Genomic DNA, 18,674 nt, shown 5'->3' on the forward strand with positions numbered 1-18,674 from the left:
TCGGACGAGGCTGTCGAGACCACATGTAAAGGCGGAAAAAAGTGCAAAAAATTTATAAGAAATGCAATAGGAACCTTAAATGCAGGATCGTGATTAGCATCATGATTATGAACGTGAAGATGTGTTGAAGTGTTTCGGGTACAGCCTACTCACTACAAAGCTATGGACAAAGGAACAGAAGACGGGAATGAATGCTGCGGTGTGAGACTCTAGGTGGAGCCAGCGCGACAAGTTCTCGACATTCAGGGACAATTGTATCTCTGCTCGTGTAGTACGAGGGGCAAGCCAGCTAGTCAGGTAAACTTTATTCTTGTAGCGGTTTTTCTATTCCTTTTTTTCCTCCTTTCGAGCACACGATGCGATCATTCACGTTCCGCTGTCCTGTCGAGTACAAACCACAAGGCCAATAATGGCAGTGGGGATAATTCTGATGGTAGATAAAGGAAAAATTATATTTGTTTTCTAATTATTTAGATGTGTTTCCCAGGCATTAACCCATGTCCAAATGTCCCATTTTGTAACCAATATAGCCAATGTAACCAACCCAGCCCAACCAACCAACCCGGTCACCCCCATCAACCTCCACAACATGATAATTATGCATTATTATTCATCGCAAAATATTGTTCGCTTAGTTTCTGTACCAGTTCGCGGCAGGGTCGCCAAGGCACTCTCCAACAGTCGCAACTAAAACACAATGCCATTAGCAATCGCGCCCACAACTTAAACAGTAGTAATGACAACTTACAAGTTAATCCCTTGGACTTTGCATTATCAATCTCGTTCTGCACCAAGCTCTCGACAGTGGTCTGGTGTACATCGTGGTTCAATACGATGTAACTGCCACCGGCCTGGATGGCGCCAGCATAGGAGTTGTAGGCTGTCTGGATGTCGGCGGTGTGGGCATAGTCTTGAGGATCAACGTTGGCATGGATGACGTGATAACCTAAGTTGTTCATCACGTTCAAGCAGGCACTACCGCAATCAAAGTAAGGAGGGCGCATGTAAGTCGGATATTTCCCAATCGCACTGCTGACCGCACTCTCAACCATGGTCATCTGGCTGGTAACATCGGCATCAGAGAGCGAAGACAAGTACGGGTGGGACCAGGTGTGGGATCCAATCTGGTGACCCTCGTTATTCATTCTCGCAAGGATAGCCTGGTTAGTAGCAGTCGTAATTGGTTCACCCCAGTTTTGGCCGTTGACAAAGAAGGTCGCCTTTACGCCGTTGCTTGAGAGGATGTCGAGGAGTCTTGAGGTGTAGATGAATGGACCGTCGTCAAAGGTGAGGGCTACTGTGTTGGGTGTGTTGCAGCTGTAGATGAAGGAACCATATGGAACGCTTCCGGGTTTTGAGCGGCCGCCTGTGCTTGGTGTGTCGGTAGGAGTAGAACCACCTGCGGAGGTAGTGGGGGTAGTAGACCCTCCACTGCAGGTTCCATAGCCACTCTGGCAACCAGTTCCTGTAGTTGATAGTTAGTAAATTGCCCTAAAAACCACAGTAACTCGACTCAATTGATGGTAGTGAATAGGTCTACATACCACAGTATTCATCGGTATCACCGCACCATCCATACTGCGAACAGCACTTGTAGGAATCGGTAGGACACTTGTAACCACCATTGCTGGCACCACAGCTTCCATCCGGAGTAGCCGCCTGTCTACCAAAGATGTTGGCGGGCAGCGCACTGGCATTTGCGAGCCCAAGAACGGCCGCGCCGAGGAGAAGGAACTTTGATGAGGTGAAAGAAGGCATTGTGGTTGTGAGAACTGATCAGGTACTGTTGCTCTTAGAACGAGAGTGATGCGCTGGATGTTGGATAGAAAATATCGGGGTTGTGCCAGGTGCTTTATACAACTCCAACTACTATCGTGTCAAAGGAGGTCGGTAAGATCAAATCATGAAATCTAAATCCATCAATCGACCTAACCTGTGACTGGTTCTTGGCCTTGATCCGCCTTGTAGTCCTCTCATCAGCTTCGATAGATAATCATCATTCCTTTCTAGGAAAAGGCTCCCCTATCGACAACATTTAGGGTATTGTGATCGAGTTTATCGTATCGGTCAAGTCCTTGGATCTAATCACAACTTGCATATGTCTAAAGAAATACCTAGCCGGGCCCAAAAGGCTAGCTACTTCAGCTTTACCCGCGGCAGGACGAAGGAAGAAAAAGAAAAGAAAAGAAACTACCCAAGAAAAGTGTTATGACTGTTCTTTGGGAGCTTGTACCACGACTGCACAGTAGAGGTGTAAGTTATGTTGTAGTGCAAAAAAAGATAGACAGAGACTTGGCATACATACCTAACAATCGTAGTACCATGTAGGTATCTACATGGATGTAGTATTTGTGTATGGATTACTCGCCCCACCCACCCATAAGTACCTTGCAGGTAGTGCGGGAGCAATATCAAACTGACTGATGTGCATACCAGACAGACAGGCAGGGAAACTGACTCTGTCTGAGTAGAGACACAACCTTAGACAACCCTTCCTAGGGCAGCAAGCATTAACAAGGTTTTTGGAGGGATCGTGGGCCAGATACGGGATTCCACATACGCGAGCTTCCGAACCCAGTGCCACGTTCGATGTTAATCGACACCCAGCCCCAATGGGAGCCGTCGTACTCTAGGAAAATTGATCTCAAGTTCGATCCTCTCACTGCATCTACCTATAGCTAGAGTACGCTGCTCTACCTCAGCCGTGGTCGTGAGTTGTACTGGCTGAGAGACAGTACCGTACATGCGCTAAAGATTTTTCAAGTTTCACAGGATCTGCCTGTCAGTCTGTCAGTCTGTCTCTGCTGCGGTGGTGATAAATTTAGGAGGAAAAGGGTCCAAATTGCCTTGCGCAGTTACAGGGCCAAAAAAAAAAACGGTATCTTCTTGGCATGGTTCCTTTTTGAGAATTGAAGTCTTGGATGTGTAAGTAACAACATCTATCTGACTCGGTCCGAGACGAGACGACTGAGAGTAATATCCTATTTTAATTGTTTGCCGAAACTAAAAAAATGCGCGAGTATTCCTAATAACAAATGCGTACTGGCGTGTTGCTGCTGAGCGGCTTCTAATCAACTAACTTGTAGGCATATCGTCATTTTCGGGTGGCTTCCGAATGTGGGAAGAGTGAAATCCTCCAGGATCTTACCTCACCACAATACGCACGGAGAAAGCCGACTCGAACCGACTTTTGACCTAGGTAGTACATTGACTGTTGTGCTGGTCTTACTCTAGATATTCCGCCTTTAGGTATTTAGGTACTTGAAGTTCTGAACCAGTACCCCCCCTTACGTCGGAGGCGTAGATCTCCACTAGCTGCAAACGCTCTAGCTACTCCAGCGTCTACTGTGTGGGAATAATTCGACTTCACCCTAACACGTCAAAGAGCGAGAGACAAAATCATAACCACCGAGATACATGCTGCGGTGACTTCTCATGAATTCAGCCTCACTAGCCAGCTGGCTGGTTATGCACTTGGTGTTCCACTCTCGTACTCTACCTAGCTAGGTTGTTACTTTGCCTTACACGCTCATATTGTCACTAGGTAGAATTTAGGTACTATATTAGAGTACAGTTAGTATATGTATCGTGCGATTTTAAAGATTTAACCGTAAAATGAAGTCAATTCGAAGTCGATCATAGCAGATAACATAGCATAGCATCGGCAACTTAGTTTGTGCCGAACGATCCGAGATTTCTAGTTTTGGCTGATACATAGAGTACCCGTATTTCACTGACGTTTGTGGACGCGACTGATATTGCATGCCATACAAAAATACACCAAGCTCATGATTTTGGGTGTATGCAATAATGGCCCAGTTCAAAAACGTCAGTGAAATACGAGTATGTAGAGTAGATACTTTAGAGTGCATCATAGTGTTGGGTGAGTCTAAGTCCTATTGGCGGGAAGTATTGTCATGGCATAACGTTTTCAAAGCGCATGGCATCGCTTCAGAACCTTCTCTAAGCTGCATTCATTTCCAGATGCAGAGAAGAAATACCTCCTCCAATCTCCTAACTGGGAAGGTCGCGGTGTGCCGCTATCACTATCGTATCCTAATCAAGTCAGCCAGTTTTTCCCATGTCTGCGTTGTCCATCCTCCCACTCTCCATCGGTATCATTTGCAGGGAATGTTATTTGTTTATCGCTAAAACAGCCTCTGTTGTGCCACACCCAGAAGCCCGATTTAGACCATGCAGCCAAGAATTCGATTCCTCGGTTCGGAATCAGGGCTGAATACATAAATAGGAAGGCCAAGGGCCAAGATATGTTGCCTACAAAGCTTAGGGCATCGGAAATATTTCACCCGTTTTCGATTCCTCCTAGAAGTAGAACGAATCAACAGAAGGCTGTTAGAGCCGTACATACAGAGTTTTACCTGCAATGCCGCTAAACACCCCTCATGCGTGTAAGATGAGTTTATCCAAACCCACTGGATGACTAAATACGAATAAATAAAGTTGATAGTCCAATTTATGTGTTTATGGTTAATATCATCACGAGAGCGATTTCACCAAAATTAAAGTATGTAACAAGGTTGAATGAGTGGACAAGGGACGAGATCTAACAGTTACACAGGATCTGAGTCATCAGGCCTGGAATAAGATTTTGTTGGGTTTATCTTGATTTGGATTTAAGTAACGAAGACGAGAGACTGCACAGACCACTACGTTCTAGTTGTTCGAGGGTCAGCGCGGATGTAGCGCGGATGTAGTTTACCCGGGAAGGTCAGGGTAGGGGTTGCCCAGCCTCATCCTTTTGGAATGTTTATCGTTAATTCCAAGATGTTCTCAAACCGCCATAATTCGAGAAAGATGGTGTAAGAGGCTCTTCGGTGAAGGACACGGGATCCGGGAGTGCATACCAGGTGGTACAATACCGGTAGAGTACCTACATAAACATACGGATCCATGCCTAATTATTACCTACAGGGCAATGATAGATAAGTCGTGTACTGACGTGACTTTTAAATTTTAAATTTTCTCGCTTCCCTCTAATTCCCTTCCGTTTAGCAAGGTAGGCACGAACCCTTCGTATTTAAACAATGTTATAATAGACTTTACCAATATTCCGTTAACCCCCTAAATTAATTATTGGGTTTGGGGTTGGGATGGTGCAACGTGGGGTCTCCCTCGTCGTTCCCTGGGAAATTTCAAAGTTGCTGTTGACCCTGTAAGTTACCAGGATGCTAGCTCCTTTCCTCTTCCTAGGATCATTCCTCCCGAGAGGCTGTTTTTTTCTCAGAAAATATTCCAGAAACATGCATAGCCGCGTGATATATGATGATGTAGGATCATATCACGCACTCCCTCAGGTAGTCTTGGCGACATGAGATACCTTTTATTTACCTGTATGTACTTAGTGATATGAGTGAGAATGAGGAATCTATAGATTTATTTCAGGGGAATGTTCTTTCAAATACAACCTGACTTGACTTGCCAATGGTTAGAGCATATTCGAGGAACATCCTGCGGGAGAGTAGCTGTCCCTCGATTTATGTATGACTCTGGTTGATCCCCTGCTGCTATTCAGATAGAGTACATGTATGTGCAGGGTTAATAGGTTCCACTTCACGGATATGTAGGGATTTAAACCCAGCAGAAAACGCGGAGGCCAAATCTCCTATTGTTCAATAGTAGTCGGTATGTATGTGTGCTTTAGGCATATCACTGAGTGGCATTTGTAAGGGTGCTGCGGTTTAGCACCAATACAATCGTAATCGTATCAGTTCCATCTGCCCGTACGATAGATGGCAATAAGTTAGCCAAGGCCTTTTTCGTATCCCTTTCGGTTCCAAATATATATTAAGCCGAGATAATTTGGCCAAACATACGTCGTAAGTTTTTTCTCCCGTGTTTTTGGTCATACTAAGTTTAGTTGACTAATCACGGGGGTTGGGGTTTTAAAGACGTTACATCTTATCTTCCGGTCGACGATAGGAGGACGAAGTCACACCTCGCCAAGATGTAACCTCGGTACCCCACAAACGTCACACTCTCGGCCTCACCATCACAGACTCTTCCATTGTTCAACCAGTACATGTAGGTACATTTGCGCTTCTCAAAGATAAGACATGCACTGCGTTGCATATTCTCCCATAAAAAGCTTATCCAAGTCTCAGCATGGAAAATAAATAAACAAAGACATAAACACGTACCTGATCTTTTCATACGCGTGTCTATACCTCATAGAGCAGTCGGTAAAATAACCATAAATCGACCCTATGATGTTGCCCCGCAATTCAACTTCACCTTCCAAATCCGCAAATATTGTGTTGTGGATCGAGGGATACAGCACAGCTTTGCCTACTTGTGTATGTAGGTATGAAGTAGGTACATGTAGGTATGTGATTCGAACCGATTTCAGCCTCAAAGAAAAGAAGGGCTAGTATACCAAATCAGTATCTTTGCGAAAAATCTCGCCGCTATCATTTCCTTTAAACGGCATCATCTCAGACGAATACCGCAACTGAGACGAATATCGGCGACGACCAATAATTCGTGCGGGGTTGTCTGTGTATGTAGGTAGAGTGCTTATTTCTCGAGGCTGGGCTGACCCCATCACCCACACTCATCAGGCTTTTGTGATTCTCGTACATCACGGGGTGTGCCTTAAACTGCGTTGTCCTTGCTCCTGTTGTGCACAACAGTCAAGTTCGGAAGCACGGCATCTCAGATCTTGTATTTGTTCTACCGATCATATATGTTCCTCGTTCTCACGCAATTCCCTCTCAGTGAAATTCTTACTACGTCCTATTAGAATTAACAGAGACTTTAAACTCGGTTTGGTGAATACTCTAGACTACGGCGTGATTGACTGGAAAAACTTACTAACTTATAATACCATGGCGATATGTGACAAACATAAGCGATAAGTTCGGACGGAACAAGGCGTGCGCTTGATGCAATCGTACATGTATGTATGTTGTTTTAATTGGACGGTTGATGGTTGTTGGGAATGAGCCAAGTAGGGCACAGTAGTTTTCGTTCTTAAAATAGTTGTGGTGGTCTACTTGTAGAGTGCCAAGAGTGCTTATCCAGTAGAGCAACAGTTGCTTAAGCCTGGCGCTGCTTCCTGTACGACCATACACGCTGTTTTATGTTAGTTACACGTTGGTACCGTTGTGTAGTGGTACATGTAACGTATGTCATGCATAGGCCTGTAACTTAGCAGGCTTATTACATGGATACATGTATTATCGAGCTCGGTTATTAACTTCAATGATCCGGATAAAAATTAAAGGTATTTCAAGGGGGCCAAGCAGAGTAATTAACTAGTCCCTTAAGATGTTGATCAGTAACTGTTATGTAAGAGTTATTGTTGAATAGTCTCCTAATACCGGCCGGATACTTCACTGCGGCGATGTTTGTATATACACAGTACCAACGTATCCCGCTTCTTGAATAGATGTTTACCAAGCAAACATCTTGTGGATAGCATCATCGTCAGACTACACATGCGTGACGTCTGAAGATCCGGAACCACGCAGATACCTGAGCTGCATTGCATTTAATGATATATTCGTGATTGCCTGGCCAGCTGGACTTAAAATATGAGTCTTATCTTGGTCATTTGATATAACTATAATCTCATATAGTTACCAAAAAGGTTGACTCGACTAAGTGTGGTAACATTCCCGTCGCGTTCAGCTTTATAGCCGAGAATTTGATGCATTCCTTATATGCAGCTGCAGGTTATTCATAACCACTTCTCATCAGCCATCACTCGATTCTCATAAAAAGTGGCTGCGAAAACATTGCCCCATAATCAACATACCTCAGTAATATCCATTATCCTATTATTATTTATTCAACATTCTAATTACTAGGCTGCGCTTCACACTATGTCCTGGCTCCATCTTTGGATAATCTTTTAGGAACCTTTCGTCAAATTGTTAATCATTACTCTGTTGATTTTCAGGCCTCCAGTGGCCGTGTCGGTCTTGCTGCGCCCCGCTGGTTGCACTCAACTATCAACATCTATTGTAAGTTTTCCTCATCTAATTGGTAGAGGAAAAGACCTCATCGAACCTCTAGACTGGGAGTTGATAGGATGTGGTAAAGGCCCACTTAGATAGTAGTGAAGGGTTTGACTAGTTAATATATTTCTATATGTCTACCTATTTTCCTACACTAGGTATAGATAGTGGTTACAGCCATATATGCATAGCTAGTACTGCTATGATTAATTTTATTTCTATAGTGCGTTAAGAAGGGAGTAATCTGATTATAATCGAAACCAAGCTTACTCAGAAATTCGATTTGGAATGTGTGTTTTCACGTAAAGAAAAAAAGGAGCCGTTATATTGGAAGAGGTATGACCGAATTGACCAGGATAAGTTTAGGACCCAGGATGTACGTATGTGCAGGTGACCCATGTGCTTGATTGAAGATAATCAACGCGTACTCTATATTGTAAGGTGGGTAATCGCGTTGCATCTCGGTCGTGTTCTATATCAACCAATTCAAAACACCATTAGATAGCCCTATTTTTGTCATAGTATGTACCTGCTGTAGAATATATTTTATATTCATGCAAAGCCAAAAGCACAGCATGGTATTGAATTATGGAACTGTATAGAGTAAAATTAATAACTCACACGTACAGGAGGCAATAAGTCTCCCCGATATTAATGATATCGTCTACCGAACACTTTGGATAAATCGACGGAGACTTCTGTACCGTTGATCCAGAATCTGGAAGATGGATATTCTTCCGATGGCGACGCGACGCGACGTGTACCCCTGTCTCGACTTAATTTATATATAGTTTCGAATTTGATTTTGGCTTCTTGCCAATCGGTTATTGTAATATCAATCAGTAAAAGGTTGGCATGGATGATTGTAATTGGTATTTTTCCATTGCATGTAATATCACTCGGTCGCTTGTTAGCCCATTGAGCCCAACCCTTCTACAACCTTTTTTTTTTTTTTTTTAATTCATTAATTGCATACCCTTCTACAACCTCTCTAATAGGAAAGACTTGTATAATCACCAGAGTTCCCTGAGGCTAATATGTTTATGGTCTTCACAATCGGATAGATTTCCTATCTAAGTATTTTAGCGAGTTCTTACTCATCCGAAGTGGAGATTAGTAATGAAGACGGGACTCCACGGGATAAGCGACTTTCGATAATATTATGCGTAGACCGTAGTATGCGAGATAATTCGATATCTATCCCCATATAAATAGTAATAGATAGCCGGTTTGTTTGGTGTTTCTGACCTTAAGGCTTATATAATTATCACGGTGGGCCTGATAGGTACCACATGTAGGGACAGTTGGAGCCCCTGGAATATATAGTGATGATCCCTTTTCAGAGATATAGAAATTGATGAGGCTACTGAAATCTGCCCACAAAACTGCTCGACGGGTCTGAGGATAGTACACAGGTAGTGAAGGCACCATTATGTGCCAAGTAGAGATGACTGAGGGGTGTGCGAACCAACATCTATGTTCAAATACGTATAATATGAAGTGATCATCAGCATGTATAGCTGCTTTAGTTAGATAACTTCGTTAGGCATAAACGGAGGTCTTTTCTCGTACCCGGTATATAGTTGGTGCCTCATAGCGAGGTCGGACTTCGTTTATATGGTTCTATCTTAGCACACCCCGTCTATTACGCTGCGTTTATAAAGTGAAGATGAAGACAAAAAATTGGTATGTCGTGATGGGTAAATTTAGAGAAAGAGATAAAGTTTGGCTTGAGGAGCTGTTCTTACATCTGATTTAAGGTGTTCGCCAAGTCCCGTGCCGCGTAAATCTGTGCAGCGGACACTAGCAGCGATCTACGGGGTTCCATGATTCCGGCCTTCCACATGTTCTTTTCCAAATGACGCCAGATCTCAGAGCACAAAGCCAAGTCGATCGAGTGTGGGTGTTTCTTTTATTCAGTTCCAGGTTACCCATTATCATAAGTGTGACTTAATCCAAGAACAATTTTCCCTAATCAGGATTCTATCTACACCCAGCCAAGGTTTCATTGGGCTACAGCTGACCGGCCGGATAAAGTGGATGGATGGCCAGCCGGTTTATGGGTTGATATACATGTACGTTTTGTCTGTCATACCGAGTACAGCATATCCAGATCCAGATCTTTGACGGAACCTAACCGGGTATCATACCTTCTTGGCTTTCATATACCAGCGGGGATATCGAGGACAGCCGATCGAAAGGGTCTTGGCTCAGGCAGCAGAGCCACATCGATCCCAAGACTCGGTATCGCAACCCATGATGGCGGTTTCACATGGCATAAGCTTGATATCGTGTCCCTTGTGGTCGGCTTGCGGCATGGCGGGTACATGTGCCCCCCTCATCTTGCCACAGGAACATGCAGGCCACCCTGGATGAGTCAGTCGAGTGCTAATCCATGAACGGATCTCTAGTCACGTCGCGGCCGTAGAGCACATGAACCTGAATTCTGGGGGCGAATTTGGTGCCAAGACCTGGAAAAAAATGAGTTCGTGACCCCGCTTCTGTTGGTGTGGTGAAAGCCGCGGGGGTGTCGCCCGATCGAGTGATAATTCATGAAGCCATAATGGCACCATATATCACTCGCGGGGGATTTTCGACGCAAGCAACAAAAATCGTGTTACTTTCCTCTTATCTCATACGATTCAAGCCAAAATTTTGAGATAATTCCTCCGCATCCCCCAGACCCTCGGCCCCACTCAAGGCCTAACATGCAGGGCAAGCCGAATTAACGCAAAAAAAAGTCCTCCGCTTCATACGAAGGGGGGGCCGGGGATAGGGATAGGGAACTACCTCACGCAAAAAAAAAAAAAAACTCTGCTCTCATAAAGAGAGTAGAGCGTAAGGAAAGCTTAGGGCCTAAAGTGGTAAAAAAAAATTAATTAACGCACTTTAGCTCCCCCCTAAGTCGGGGGAGGATTGGGGTGCGTCGCTGTGGGAGACGGAGCGGGGCGGGGGACAGTGCGGTGAGGTGGTGGCAACAGCCCACCGCTACTCACTAAGAAAGAGAGGAGGGGCTTAAGGTTGGGGCCGGAAGGATTTTAAGCCCCATCCCTTTGATAACTCCCACGAATGGAACCGGGGGGGGGGGGGTAGGTGGTTACAGCCCCCCCTTCTATCTGGGGGGGGAGGAGAGGGGTTTTTTTTTTGGGGGGGGGGGGGAAGCTACCATAGTTGTATAATTGTAGAGAAGTAAGGGAAAGCCGGGCGATATATAAAGAGATCCGATGCCAAGGATTGCGCATGAACTTCCGCCGCTCTGCCTTGAGGTCATGATCAGTATATGGTGCCGGTCCTAATTAACCTCAACCCCATCGATCAAACATTAAGTACCCCAGCATCCACGATAGAAAAAGCAATTAAAAGGACCAATCTGTATCTAGAGAATCACCAGAGCTACATGTACGTATACAGGATGGCTATTCCAATTGTTATCCATATTAATATTTCAAGATCCTAAGCGGGCACCGATCGGTTTGTATTGAAATGGACACTTTAATTATGCGTCTAGTATATATAATGACCGGTGCCAAACAATTTTAAAAACTACATGTACGGTCAGGGCGATTTATTTCGTTCGGGAACACATAAATTGAGCGAAAAACATGATCACCCTGCTCCTAAAACCACCTTATATGTGTGCAGATAAACCGTTTTTCGGTCTTGACCAATGGCGGCGGCTCACCACCGCTACAATGAGCCTGCTAGGGCTGGTTAAGTGCGGCGAGTGATGGGATGTGATGGCCAAAGTTTCCCCGGCATACTTGTACTTTCTTCACGGAATGTCTCAAAAGGGCGCCTGCTTTTTAGCAAGGCTGCGTCGATGTATTGTCTCGGTCACGACAGGCCTTGGGTTAAGCTTAATCTATTCGCCCACCCAGAAATTACATGTATTTTAGACGGAACTGCTTAGCCCCCTGTGTTGGACTAGGTTACCTTTTGTTCCTTTTTGTGATGAAATAAGTATTTTGATTTTTGATCTCGAGATTTCTCTAGAGGAAGGGGATGCACCGCAGTATATATCGATCCGATCGGGACTATGTATTGTATTTGTATACCAAGATGGCGGGAACTCGGATTGACTGACGTGACTGGCAGATGGATAGATGGGCAATCAATTGCAGCTTAAAGCTTCGAGGGTCATTCCTGTGCATGTGCAGTGTGGCAGCTGTCCCGGGGCCAGCTATCATGAGAATAGCTATATGTCAGCTCAGGGCCGGACACGTATATATACGAACCCACCACCACCTACAAAGCTCCATTCCATCTTTCTTTGACCCCGCTCACTCTACACACCCACCAGTACGAAGCTCTACAAAAAACCAAAAAACCAAAACAAAGATGAACCTCCTCCCCCTCCTCTCCTTCCTCCCCCTCCTCCTCGCCACCCCACACCCACACCCACACCTCTACGACCTCAGCGCCATGCTCACCGGCTACGTCCTCTGCACCACCACCGCCTCCTCTCCCCAGATCGACCCGGCCATCAGCGCCATCCAGTCCCTCCGCGCACGCCTCTACCGTCCCGCCGTGCAGGACAAGTCGGCGGACCCCTTCTGCACGGACCTGACAAAGAGCGGGACAGCCTATACCGCGATCTGCGGCCCGCACGACACGGTGATGCGGTCGATGGATGCGGGCAAGATGGCGAACCAGATCTACCGCTTCTGTAGAGCAGAGGTGGGGGGCGTGTGGAGGGTGGGCGGGGTGTATGTGTTTGATGGGGAGACGGTGCCGGTGGGGAGGGTGGTGCTGTATGCGGTTGGGGAGGAGGAGGGGGAGCTGTCGAGGCGTGGTGGGGGAGCTTTGGGTGGGTTGTAAGCCTTTTGTGTAGGTTCTGACTATACTCGAGCAGTATCATTAGCAATTCAATGGAATGAATGACTTTCCCGCCTCTAATACTTATTTTCATCATTTTCTTTGACTACCGAGATCTTCAAAGCCCCTCTGAACACCGCACCTCGATGACCCCCTCTAAAGATAAACCCCGAACCGAGTCTTGAGGTTTAATCACTTGATATCACTCGTCGCACTGTACCTAATCCGCCTAGTTCGGCATGGCCAGTCCTGGCTACAATAATAGTATTGGCCCCAGCAGCATGCAGCGCCTCTCTTTATATACCGAGTCCCTCGTTACAAGAAGAGAGGGCACAACTCATATCTAGGGGTTTGTAACCTACATGCAGTCTTTCGGCGTTGGCTTCTACCCTAGCTAGTGGTCTTGTCAGTTAGACGCATGCCAGTGCAGGTTGTGCATCCACACTGGGCCACAGAAGTTGGGGTGTGTAATAGGTATGCGGTTCTGTGAATCTAACAGGTTATGGATATCGATCGTTCAGAATACTGAAATGTATGCTAATTGATAATACATAGGAATACACACTGCTAAAGCTGATGCCAACGACGCCTACAACTTCGACCCAGCCTCCAACTTCCTAATCGCCTTTCTATAATTCTTCACCAACTCCCTCACGCCCAAATCCAGCATCACATCCTCACTCCCCCCGGGCACCACCGCGCCCGGCACATCCCTATAAATCCTCTCCACCAACTCGCCCCTCCCACTCCTCGTCAGCCCATTCCCACCCAGCAGCACAACAGCCGTACTCGCCGCCTCCGCCAGCACCATCCCGGCACTCGCCTTCACGAGCGCCAACACACCGCCCATGTCCGCCTCTCCCTGCCGCATCCTCCACGCCACGCTCTCAACCCACGCCCACTGGCTCTCCACGCGCGCACCCACCTTTGCCAGCCGGTGCCGCACAACGGCCTGCTCGACTAGCGCCTTGCCGAACGCCTCGCGCGCGAGAACGTATTCGAGCGCGGAGCTGACGGCGACCCGGGCCTGTCGCGTGGTGGCGATGGCGATGGAGAGCCGCTCGTGGTTGAAGTTGGTCATGATCATTTTCATGCCTTGGCCTTCGGCGCCGATGAGGTTGGAGATGGGGACGCGGACGTCTTCGAGGGTGATGAAGGTGGTCCCTGATGTTGCCATACCGGTCACTGCCAGCTTGCGCAGTGTCACGCCGGGGGACTGGAGTGGGATTAGGAGTAGCGAGAGGCCGCCGGGTCCGGGGCCGCCAGTGCGGACGGCGGTCGTGGCGTAGTTGGCCCAGATGCCGTTCGTGATCCTACATACCCCACCAACCACCACATCAGCACCGCACCGCACACCGAAAAAAAAAAAAAAAATCACCAGGTCAATCAATACAAAAACCCACCATTTCTTCTGCCCATTAACCACGTACTCCCCCCCATCCTCACTCCTCACCGCCGTCGCCTCAATCCCCGCCACATCGCTCCCCGCGCCCGGCTCCGTAATCGCAATACACGCCCTCGCCCTGCCCATCAACAGATCCGGCAGCACCCTCTCCTGCAGCTCCTTACTCCCATACTTGATGATCGGCGGCACGCCATACGCCATCCCGGTGGTCAGCGACGCGCCCGGCCCGCCAGCCCGCTGCGCGCCATCTCGTCCGCGTGGATCAGGAAGTGCATGTAGTCGAACTCCTCGACGGGGAGGCCGCCGAGCAGCGTGTGGATGCCGAGCCGCTTGAGCCATGCGATGGGCAGCGGGCCGGGCAGCGCGGGGATCAGCATGTGTGCGGCGGAGAAGGTGTCGAAGACGCTGGGGGGAACTTCTTCGGCGCGCTCCCAGTCGAGGGCGTGGGTGGTGAGGTTGGCGGTGATGAAGGCGCGGCAGGCTTTTTGCCAGGCGAGGTGCGAGGGGGAGTAGTAGGGGTTGGGGGCGCCGGTGAGGTAGGCGGGTTCGGAGAAGGGGAGGGGGACTGGGGCGGTCATGGCTGGTGGTGGTGGTGGTGGTGGTGGTGGTGGGTATGGTACGGTTGGTATGGTATGGGTTGGTGGGGTGTTGGGAGTGTTGGGAGGTTGGTGGATAGCTATACAGACAGACAGCTCGGAGCTGGAAGAGCTGGAACTGGGAGAGAGCTTGGGTCGGTGTTTTGTGGAGATGTGGGGAATCCTGGTTGTGTTCGCCCAGAGCCCAGGGCTGAGAAGCACAGACGCGTTGGTTGCCGAGGATGCATGTGACTGTCTGATACGATAAACAGAGAAACATCTCCAGCCCACAGCTAGATGCTAACAGTTACAGAAACACTTTCGGTTCTCTGGCGATATGCGCGCTTCCTCTGTGAAGGTATGGTGTTGAAAAAGTATTCAGGGTGTTGTTAGTGAGTCGAGTGATCGCCTGTAACGCCAGTGATTGCCAGCCTGGAAAGGCCGGTGGGGTGGGCCTGGTGGGGGGGGGAATAAAACCTCACGCTCCTAGCTAGCCAGTCGAACATCATGGGCAAGAACCCCGAGGGTCTTGTAGCTAGACTAACATGCAACAAGGGCTCTTCCCTCATAAGTACTTCTATGAAGGTCAACCGGCCCGACAATTAGCAGGCTGATATGATGGCCCTGATCTTAGTCGACAACAACGTACCGGGAAAGAAGGTATATCGGAGTAAGTAGTTAAACTAGCGTAAGCCTGATTGGAATACGAGCTGGATAGTTGTCTATTACGCCCCCGAAGCTTAGTCGTGGATTGATAGCACAGCGGTGGGCACAAAGGATAATATAATTGCCTAGATTTCCATCCTTTTGTAGTTAGCAATCACCACAACCATCATCATTGCAGGCAACTGGAGGGGCGAGAAAGGGTTGAAAAGCCATCCAGAAAACGGGGAATCGGGGGATCTGAGATGAGGTAGAAGGAGGGGGGGGGGGGGTTTCCTTACTCCTCATTAGATATACGATACATGTAGTCAGATTAGTCTTGTTCCGTATCTCGAGTTGTAAAATAACGGACCACTGCAGCGCAGATAGACCAGCCACGCAAAACTGGGCGGGTGTCTGCAAAAGGCCCCGAGGACCATTGTTTTCACCTCGACAGTTCTTGGAGGTTAAACGCATGCATGCACGTAGTCTGCAGTGCAGCGTGGAGGTTGATGGTTCGTATGTCTTTCGGATCGAGCCACAAGAGGGTGATGGTGTATTGTACAAGTGGTAGATTGTCATGGCAGGGTTAGGTTCTCCGGCTCGCATTTTATAGCATAGTAGATGGGTCCCTCTTCGTAGTCTAGATCACAATATATCACTCGGCCGTCCACAAAAGCACAACACGCACCCACAAGGCCCACGCAACAGGCACTACTACACTGACTGACTAGTATTGCAGCCCATAACCCTCTAGAGAGAATGTGTTTTTTTTATCAGTAAAAGACTACAATGCCACGGACTTTTATGAGGATACCATGGCAACCGTAAATATCAACAAAGACCAGTTCGGCTTTGGGATGTTCTTTCTCCATTTTTTTCACTCCACATTTGGGGATTAGTACTCAATGAGGAAGACATATTGGCTGCTGTTGGTGCATCCCCCCAATAAACCAGTTAAAAAATCACAGAGTTTTTTCTAAATGATCTTGACTAATGTAAATCAATAAATCCGAAGCTAGCTTTTTTAATTTTTAAATGTTTTATTGATGCATGCATTGATTATTAATAACTTTGGACTAGTGACATTACACGGTTCACCATAGAGTCCACGGTGTTGTTTTCATCGCTTACTCTATATAGAACACCGTAAGCTTTACGGTCTTATTTTTAGTATTTACATTACACTGTAGACCGTAGTGGCTACGGTCTGCAGTTCAATACTTGTACTGTATGGAAGACCATAACTTGAAGCTCTACGGTATTATTGTTATCGCTGACACTGTATAGAAGACTGTAGGCTCTACAGTGTTAAATTAGCTGGAATTAGTTGGTTAGGATGAGTTAGGGTTCAAGTTTTGTTACACACACTGGCTGCCATGCATGGCACCCTAGATATATTTGACAAAAGGCCGTGGCATTGTGGTCTTTTCCCGTTTTTTTTTTATCGATCCAGCATATATATATCCACTCGGCGTTACGTATACAGCTCGAATTAACATAAGAAACCCCCCTAGCCCTCCTCTCCACATGAAAAGCTAGGAAGGGACAAAAAAAAAAAAAAAAACCAACGCACATCAGCCCGACCCCATCTTCGTACAAAGTACAAAAATAGGATCGGGCTGACATGCGGACATATGTATACACGCAACAATGAAATCCAAAGCTAGCTCGAGAGTGACTACATGAGGAATACTTAAGGAAAGCTGGATAATAGAAACAGGAATAACCATACGGGACGACTGAAATGCATAAACATATACAAAGGATTTTACACCGGGGTGTCTATCCTGTTTCCAGCTAGTAATCTAAAGAGAAATCTTTCGCTACACTATCTGACAAACCAAACCAGACCATCCGATCCGGCTCACAGTCAACACGGAGGCAGCACAGGTCTGTTGTGTCGCTAGTGAGAATCGTTTGAGGTTGGTTGACTTGTCGGCCTGCCGGTCGTTTAAAGCGGTGGTTTCTGTCAAGGCAGGTAGGTGCAAGGTATAAGGAACGTGACGTCAAGACGAATTTTCGATATTATTATGACGAATGATATTTTGTGATTATCCTACATTGCCTCTCTTTCTATAGATGTGAAAAATATTTCATCAGACTACGAGAGAAGGATCTAGAAACCGAAATATAATCACCCACTCCCAAAAAGACAAAGAAACCCGTTGATCGAGCTTTGAATCGGGGCCGTGGGCGCAGGAGGAAGGAAGGGGTGAGCATGTCTCGTAGTGCTCTCCCAATTTTGGTGGTTCCGACAAGTTGACTTTTGCTATTTGGAGAAACAGCGAGGTAGTGGTGTAGCGGGGCTGCTTTGACGCAGTGATAGCGATAGTGTTAGGGGTAGGGGTGGTGATATAGTCTCGTTCCCAGGCTGTTTTATTTGAGATAGACATCGTGGTGGTTCTCGATGACGTTGGTAGTTGGTATTTTGTAGGAGGACAGGTGGGACGAGACATCTTTATACCCCTCCCTCTCTATCTCTTTACTAGAGTAGAGTACCCGTACCTACCCCCCTCTCTAGGTATCTCTCCACTACTCCAACGGTATGTACCCCTCTCTATCTTTATCGTACGAGTCAAGCAAACAAACGGGGAGGTTGCAAGATCTAGATCTGTCAGTATCCACATCCACATCCACGCCTACCTTTCTCGAAAGGCCGTGCACCACGCATACCTTCACGCACACGCCTTTCAATGACGCAGAGTAGAATACTCTAGAGAGAGTTCGCACGGTCTCGCCGACCGGGTATATACGAGGCCAGTTCACAAACAAAGAGTGAATACAAACGAGGTCTAGGTTTTTGTTAGATCTTTTCGCATCCGCCAAGTATAGTATCGCCTACCATTTGGTTCTGACATTTGGGGCGCGTGATTTAGCGCTTTAGGGCTCAAAACCTGTCAAGCACTAAGGTGCTAAAAGGGACGACGTGTAAAGACAACTTTTAATTGTTACATATGACGAATGATAATTTTATGATTTTTCTTCCTATATATGCTGTCTTCTTATATATATAGCAGTGAAATAAAATTTCAGCAGAACTGTAGAGACAGTGAAATAATCCCGGCCTGCATAATGTGACAGAGGAAGAAAATGAAGAATAAAGGAATGAAAAAAGGGACAAAGAAAAAAATCCCGAATTTCCGGAAGGGAATAAATCAATTTCCCGAAATGAAAGAGAATGAAAGAAAATTATCCCGTCGGGAACCCTGTTCCAGCACCATAGAGGTATCCGTAGAAAACACGACACACGACACA

At 46.8% G+C, this 18,674-nt stretch overlaps 6 protein-coding genes across 6 annotated transcripts; 1 reads left to right on the plus strand and 5 right to left on the minus strand.

Moving 5' to 3' along the window:
- Positions 1-631: 631 nt before the first annotated feature.
- LAJ45_05795 (uncharacterized protein) lies at positions 632-1,758 on the minus strand (the record flags this gene model as incomplete). Its single annotated transcript, XM_046115364.1, has 3 exons — positions 632-687; positions 749-1,465; positions 1,545-1,758. The coding sequence occupies 3 exons, from the start codon at positions 1,756-1,758 to the stop codon at positions 632-634; spliced, it is 987 nt and encodes a 328-aa protein (XP_045971413.1).
- Positions 1,759-1,776: 18 nt separating this feature from the next.
- LAJ45_05796 (uncharacterized protein) lies at positions 1,777-2,745 on the minus strand (the record flags this gene model as incomplete). Its single annotated transcript, XM_046115365.1, has 8 exons — positions 1,777-1,866; positions 1,934-1,961; positions 2,090-2,114; positions 2,195-2,238; positions 2,306-2,332; positions 2,459-2,480; positions 2,561-2,629; positions 2,688-2,745. The coding sequence occupies 8 exons, from the start codon at positions 2,743-2,745 to the stop codon at positions 1,777-1,779; spliced, it is 363 nt and encodes a 120-aa protein (XP_045971414.1).
- Positions 2,746-5,919: 3,174 nt separating this feature from the next.
- Positions 5,920-6,190, minus strand: LAJ45_05797 (uncharacterized protein; the record flags this gene model as incomplete). The annotated part of the gene is made up of 2 exons (XM_046115366.1): positions 5,920-6,106; positions 6,159-6,190. 2 exons carry the CDS (start codon positions 6,188-6,190, stop codon positions 5,920-5,922), a joined length of 219 nt encoding a protein of 72 aa, XP_045971415.1.
- A 6,127-nt stretch (positions 6,191-12,317) lies between these two features.
- On the plus strand, positions 12,318-12,797 carry LAJ45_05798 (uncharacterized protein; the record flags this gene model as incomplete). Its single annotated transcript, XM_046115367.1, has 1 exon — positions 12,318-12,797. The coding sequence occupies one exon, from the start codon at positions 12,318-12,320 to the stop codon at positions 12,795-12,797; it is 480 nt and encodes a 159-aa protein (XP_045971416.1).
- Positions 12,798-13,383: 586 nt separating this feature from the next.
- On the minus strand, positions 13,384-14,400 carry LAJ45_05799 (uncharacterized protein; the record flags this gene model as incomplete). The annotated part of the gene is made up of 2 exons (XM_046115368.1): positions 13,384-14,107; positions 14,198-14,400. 2 exons carry the CDS (start codon positions 14,398-14,400, stop codon positions 13,384-13,386), a joined length of 927 nt encoding a protein of 308 aa, XP_045971417.1.
- An 8-nt stretch (positions 14,401-14,408) lies between these two features.
- On the minus strand, positions 14,409-14,777 carry LAJ45_05800 (uncharacterized protein; the record flags this gene model as incomplete). The annotated part of the gene is made up of 1 exon (XM_046115369.1): positions 14,409-14,777. One exon carries the CDS (start codon positions 14,775-14,777, stop codon positions 14,409-14,411), a length of 369 nt encoding a protein of 122 aa, XP_045971418.1.
- Positions 14,778-18,674: the final 3,897 nt, after the last annotated feature.

This window comes from Morchella importuna (assembly GCF_003444635.1).
Source record: "Morchella importuna strain M04M26 chromosome Unknown Morimp01GS016, whole genome shotgun sequence".
NCBI classification, from domain to species: domain Eukaryota; kingdom Fungi; phylum Ascomycota; class Pezizomycetes; order Pezizales; family Morchellaceae; genus Morchella; species Morchella importuna.